Source organism: Coffea arabica, chromosome 2e, assembly GCF_036785885.1.
Source record: "Coffea arabica cultivar ET-39 chromosome 2e, Coffea Arabica ET-39 HiFi, whole genome shotgun sequence".
Classification (NCBI taxonomy): Eukaryota; Viridiplantae; Streptophyta; class Magnoliopsida; order Gentianales; family Rubiaceae; genus Coffea; species Coffea arabica.
The window spans coordinates 73,915,787-73,922,674 of record NC_092313.1 but is presented as its reverse complement, the minus strand read 5'-3'; the positions used below and the strand labels follow the sequence as shown (position 1 = coordinate 73,922,674).

General features: G+C 38.6%; 1 protein-coding gene across 1 annotated transcript; it reads right to left on the bottom strand.

Moving 5' to 3' along the window:
• Positions 1–4,806: 4,806 nt before the first annotated feature.
• On the bottom strand, positions 4,807–5,964 carry LOC113724676 (uncharacterized). The gene has a single exon (XM_027247554.2). The coding sequence runs from the start codon at positions 5,962–5,964 to the stop codon at positions 4,807–4,809; it is 1,158 nt and encodes a 385-aa protein (XP_027103355.2).
• Positions 5,965–6,888: the final 924 nt, after the last annotated feature.

The window sequence follows — 6,888 nt, the reverse complement described above, 5'->3', positions numbered from 1 at the left end:
AACTAAAATAAATATACCAAATTAAAACAAATAAAGCGAATAAATAAATAAAATGAAATCATTCAAAAAGCATGCAATTAAGCACATAAAGTCGCATAGGGCACATAGGATCAAATTAAAGTCAAAATAAGAGATAGAGTGTACCTCCCTTGAATTGGTGCCCTAATGAAACGAAATTACATATTTATCCTCCAAAAACAAAAAAAAAATCAAGGCATCATTTTAATTAACAAATAATCATAAAAAATGGAAACAAACATGAAATTGAATCAATTGAATCATGGAAACAACCTACTTTTAAGAAATTAAAACAATCAAGGACTTAATTACAAAAAATAATAAAGTTTTGGAGGTTAAATTATAATTATCACAAAGATCCAAGGTCAAAAATTAAAAAAATAAAGTTTAATGACCTATTTGCAATTAAATTAAGAACCCATTGAAAGAAATTGAAAGTTTTTAGGGCCATAGTGAAAATACTCAAAAGTTGGAGGGCTGAAATGAAAAATCGTCACCAGACTCCTTGACTTAATAGGCCATTGGGCCCTTTTCTTTATTTGTTTGGGCCAAAAACCCTCCTAGCCCAACCGAAACCCAAGCAAAACAGATGGGCTAGCCTAATTGTTTTGACCAATTGAACCCAAATTTAAAACCCAAAAAATTAATCAAAACCCAACCAAAAGTGTTAGATGTCAATATCCTAAGACCAAGTCAAAAATCCAGAAAATAAGCCAACAACTCATTTCTAAAACCCAAGCAAAATAGCCCAGTTTTTTATACCAAAACCCAACCAAACAAACCTCAATCCAACCCTCCAACTATTTATACTAAACCCAACAATATAAAAATCTACTAAAATTTATTGAAAACTGATTATACTCTAAGTTCCAGACATTATTTGCTCAAAAATGGATTTGAAATATGAAAAAGAGGATTAGATCTCAATAGGGGCACAAAGGGTTCAATTGCAGAAGTATTCGGGCCATAGTAAAATTATGCAAAAGTTGAAGGACCAAAACGAAATTTCAAAAAGATCATGCAAATCAGAATCGAAGCTTTCTTCTTCATTCTACTTCCTGCCACTTCTGAACATGCAAGATTCAGCAGCTTTACACGGCAAAACACAACACCATTGCAAGATACAAGAACCGCAAAAATGGACGAAATCAATTTCAAAAGTTCATGGCTACTCTTCCTCTTCCCAACTAGCAAACGCACGGATTCTGGCCAGCTTTGGACTGGCCAGAGTACCTCTTGAACAGAAAAAGCACAAATCTCCTTTTTTGGTTCAAGATTTCCGTACGGGCATTTTATCAAACACTGAACGGGTATGAAAATTTCAACGATTCCCTACTCAAATGAGGTCTCAGTTGGCCCCAAAATTGACAGCAAAACCAGAAATTTCAACCCAATCAACAAATCAAGCAGTAATCTTTCTGAAAACATAGGCAAATCCACCAAGAAATTGCGATAAAAAACACAACAGAGAGCTTCAAGCGTCTATGCTTAAAAAAAAATTGAAATTTGAAGGGAGAAGATAGCTTACAAAGCTCTGGAGGTGATGATTGACGGCGATGATGGCGGATTCCGATGAGGTGGTGGCGGCTCCTCGCAAGTGCGGCAATTCCAGCGGCTTCTTCGCTCCATTTCTTCTCAGCCCCAAAGCCTTAGTTTTTTTCCCGTAGGATCTTTCTTGCCCATTTTTCTCTACCCTTTTGTCCTCCGCCTGTTTTCCTCTGTTTTTTTTTTCTCCTTGCTCTCTGGTTTTTCTTCCCTTTTTCCTTAGCCGAAAACTTAGGGTCTGTTTGGTTGAAAGTAAAATGTTTTCCTTGGAAAAATATTTTTCGTGGAAGTAATTTTCCATGAAAATCATTTCCCTTTCATCATTTTTAGGTGTTTTGTTAGTTTATTGAAAATATTTTCTTACTTCATTTTTCTGGTGTTTGTTAGTTTATTGAAAATATTTTCTTACTTCATTTTTCTGGTGTTTGTTTAACTTTTGAAATATTTTCACTTTTATCTCTATCTTTACTTTCTACACATTATAACTACATATTTCTTCCCATGAGAAAATTTATCTCATTGTTTAACTTTAAAAAATCTTGGAGAAATGTATATATGAATAAAAAATATCTCCTTAAGTAATAAACAAATTTCTGGCCATTTAGTGTCAAATATCAATCACATGCAATGCTTATTGTGACATATATCTTACACTCTTACTGCTGAAAGTTTCTCTAGAAAAGAATGTCCCTATTATACATAATTAATTATTAGCATAGGATGAGCAGGATGAGATTTTTTTTTTATTTTGAATATACTAGAGGGAGGGTTGAGTGGTATGGGGGAGGAAGTGTAAGGCAGAGGTCTTGGGTTCGAGTCCTCCTGTTTACACTAAAAAAAAAAAAGAACATACTACAAGATGTTTTCAGTAAGTTTGGAACATATTACAGGCGGGATGCATGCATTTCGGAAAACAACTTCAGTAAGTTTGGAAGGGAAGTTGTTTTCCATAAGATGAGTGAAAATATTTTATATAGGAAAATGTTTTCAGTAACTTTTGTGCAACCAAACACGGAAAATTAGGAAAATATTTTCCTGGAAAACATTTTCACCCGAAACAAACGGACCCTTCGTTTTCAGATTTTTCTCCCTTGTTCCTCAGTCTCTCTCGTTTAGTCCCCAAATTTCGCCCCCCCCCCCAAAATTCCAGATTTCCTTCCTTTTTCTGTTCTGTCCTCTGAAGCTCTCTCCCAATTTTTCCGTTGCCCTCTTCTCTTCCTCACTCTGCCCGAAAGCTCTCCAGTTTCCCGAAGCTCTTCCCCTAGCTCCCTCTTTTGCTTTTTCCTTTCTTTGTATTTCCCCCAGCCACCGTTCCTTCTCTCTAGTTTTTCTTTCCAAACCCACACTTGGTTTTCTCCTCTTCCCTCCAAAGCTCCACCACCAGCTCTCGTAGCCTCTTTTTTTCCAACCCCAGCAGCAAAACCTTTTCTTTTCTTGGTTTTTTTCCCTTGCTCTGTTTTCTCTCCGAAGTCCTCTCTCAATCTTCCCTGCTTTTCTTTTTTTAAGTCATCTTTTTTTTTTCAGATTTCTTCCCCAGCTCCCCTGTTTTTTCTTTCCTTCGTTGCAGAATGGTATAGCTGTGAATGATGCTATCTACAAAAGAACTGGAAAAGGGGATAAGGTCTGTACAGTTTGTGGGGAAGGTGAAGAAACAGCTGAACACATGTTTTTCAACTGCCCAATAGCACAACTAGTGTAGAAATTAGCACCGGTTAGATGGGAGGAGCTGAGAGACTTACAGAGCAATTTGTGGAGATGGTGGGAGACGGTTGTTCAGACAGGTTCAAAGGAGCTAGGTTCAAAGGAGCTAGGGATGGAACATATAGTTTTGACAACAAATATTCTATGGCAGATCTGGAAAGCACGGAACAAGGTGGTTTTTTAACAGCAAAGGAGTGGAGCAAATGATATAGTCCAGAAAGCACAACAAGAATGGCTCGAGTACGAGGATGTGCTGCAGCAGGAAGGGGCGATCAAAAAGAATGAACGGGTTGGGAGTCAGATGGAACAGGTGATGGTACCACGAGCTGAAGGAGTCATCCGAATCAGTACAGATGCAGCACTCAACGCAAGGATGATAAGAACAGGAAAAGGAATCGTGGCACGGCATTGGACAGGAAAGATAATAGGAGCTAAAGGAGTAGTAGAATGGAAGAAAGGTGAAACTCTAATGGAAGAAACATTAACCATTAGATTAGCTCTCCAAATGGCACGTGAAGCAGGCTGGAGGAAGATAGCCATCCTATCAGATTGCAAGATGGCCACAGATCACATTAGATGCAACAATGTACAAGATGGGACTCTAGCAAACATCTTGGAAGACATTGCGGATCTAATACAGGTTTTTGACTACTGCACAATATCTTGGGTGCCCAGAACATTGAATATAGCAAGTCATAGGCTAGCACTTTTTGCATCAAAGCTTGTTAATGACATAGATTAGGAAGGTGACTTTCCATGTTGACTGATAGAAGCCAATAGATTAGATGAAAGAGCTGCTGCCCCTTTTGTAAGTAATTCTTATAGTATCAAGTGTTAATATTTATAAAAGCTAATATCGTTTGTCGAAAAAAAAAGTAAATAGCATTAGGTTACTACAGAAGGACAGTAATGTGCATCAATGAGATTCCCTTAAAGGTTTCTCTCAAGATTTTGACAGAGCAACAGCTATGCTGGAAAACCCCAGCCACATAGCATCTACGGAAATGACGTATATGTAAAATAACTTGAATCTTGAAAGTGTAATTCTATCGCAGAAGATAAAAAAATATGAGTGATTTGAGGGGGGCAAGGTATTGGGCTGAATCCTCTGCTTAAAGATCAAAGGCTGGATAAGAAATTGTGAACTACATGTAAATTGGAGAAGCAGAAACTAAGTACCCTTTAACGGAGACAGAGAAACTACTTAGATGTCCAATTTGGCTCATCATATTGTCACGCTGACCAATCATTAGGCTCCATTAATGAACCTGGAATGATCAATACATCACGTCTAACATATTGTTTGCATTTTCTCATTTGAGATCATGGCTTTGCATTTGAACACTGACGATGACATAATAAAAATAATTACTATTATTAACATTGAAAATTATTTCCAAGAAACTGTAGAATCAATCAATATATTTGAAGTGCGCACGGGCTGTGTGTAGCACAGCTAGCTCCATCTAATTTAATTACATAAATAACTAGCAACCTCCCAAAAAATTTTCATATAATACCACTTATAGCGCGCATCAGAATTTACAAGAGCACCAATTTTGTCCGGGGAGATAATTTAGTTTCCACGATTCTGGCACCATTCCTAGCGGCCTCCTTGGTGGCAATTTCACATGGATGCCCAGGCAGATTATACTTCACCTTCTTGGCCATTTGTTCAAGCCGAGGCAGCGGTAATTCCTTCCATCTCCCAACTCGACTCGGATCTCGAGTGTCCAGAGTTAAGCTCTCCAGGGAAGGACCTGCAGCCTCTATCAAGTGCATGACAAACTCAACATCACTCTTCAACCCAATCCAACCCAAAAATTCCACCTCCGTCAGGCAGTTGTACTTCTGTCCTTCGACCCATTGCCGTGTTGTATCCCCAAATTTGAGCATATCGTCCCAAAACTCTCGATTCATTGACAGCTCCGTTGACTCCCAGCAGACAGTGTACTTGAGCACCAGTTTATGCAAACTCGGAGATGCGTGAATAAATGAACAGAGAAAAAGGATGCTTTGCTCGTATAGTGCAAAAAATTGCAATTCCAGTTGTTGAAGATTGCTAAACTGCGAAAAGGTCTTGGGAAACAGGTAAAATTCCATAGCAACCAGTAATTTCAGATCCAAAGCCAATGTCTTAAGCTGTGAGATGGAGAAGGGAACCTGGCTGAATTTGGTAATCAGTAGATCTTCACAAAGATCACAGCTGACGTTAGGTGCCCATTTGAGAGAAACTGAAGAGAGTTGAGGAACGTCTTTGAAGAGCATGTTTATCCTGCATCCTTGATACTCAAAAGAAAAAAGGTTCAAGGCTGAAACAACCTCGATAGCTTCCAAACCAAGACAAGATATTAATCCCAAGTGCTTCAATTTATTGTTAGGCGATCGAAGCCTCAAATTATACAAGGATGGTGCACGACTAACGGACAACTTCTCCAGGACTGGACAATCAGACAAAAGATACAGGAGCTGTTCTTCAACAACATTGACGGAATTTAGCACAAGGGAAGTCAGTGCCTTCCATTCCAAGTCCGTAGGGAAACAGTATATCTCATCTAAACTCGTTTTACGACTGTGAAAGGGTGATAAGTCCAACTCAAGCCTATGAACTCTCTTGGCTGCTGCAAAGCAAGTCCATGAATCAAGAATTCCAGCGTAGGTATTGTCCAAGTCAAAAGACACCCTAAATTCTTCAACCATTTGAGCTTGATGGGAAGCCAACACTTGGTTTACCCAATCTATATATTTGGGCAATTCAACACGATCTCTTTTTTTACCCATATAAATAAGCGCTATGGTTGTCGCGCCCCACTTTTGAAATCGGTGAGTGTGGATTGTGTGGTGTGTGGTGTGCAATGTGAAAAGTAAAAGGCCATGGGACTTATAATGCGACGATTTGGCCAAGTGAAGTTCAAAAGGGTTTTTTGTATCAAAAATGGAGTCGCCACTTGGTATAGAGTTAGGGTGTACCAAGTCACCCAAAAATGATTTTTGTTTTTGAATAAAAAAAGTAAATAAACCCTTTTTGAGAACTTTTGGGTCTACGTAACCAAAAGAGGGATCGGGGGTCACATTTGACGAAGGGGAAGGCAAGGATAAAAATCCAAGGCACCCCTTCGACCTAGCCAAGGCTAGTTGCGTGACTTAAACCAATTTTTCCTAATTTTTCTACCCAAGGTATGCATCGCGTGTTTGGATATGTCTATATGAATGCAAAAACCTAGACCTAGGGGGACATGGGGGAAATTTCTCTTCAAAGGTTGAGTGATGCCAATCACATTAATTGTGAAGCCCAACAATGATCCTTTTGGAGAGGTCACACCTAAACCTAAATGACGTGAAAAAATGAGTGGATGAATGCATGCCATGAAAAATGTGCGTTTGTGTGAAAAAGTAATAAAAACAATAGTGTGAGTGGAAGTGTACAAAGAAAATGTCCTTGAACGTATAAAATATACTCCAAGTGCTAGTGGGCAAAATGCATGTATGCAATTTAAAGAAAAGTGCGAAAGTGTCGGTGTGCAAATGAAGATGAAAGTACTCGTGTGCGAGTGAAGATAAAAGTGTTCGTGTGCAAGTGAAGATAAAAGTGTTCGTGTGCAAGTGAAGATAAAAAAGTGTTCG

What these genes read in the sequence shown, in the direction of transcription:
- LOC113724676 (XM_027247554.2), bottom strand. Translation starts at nt 5,964, where the DNA reads ATGGTTGAAGAATTTAGGGTGTCTTTTGACTTGGACAATACCTACGCT.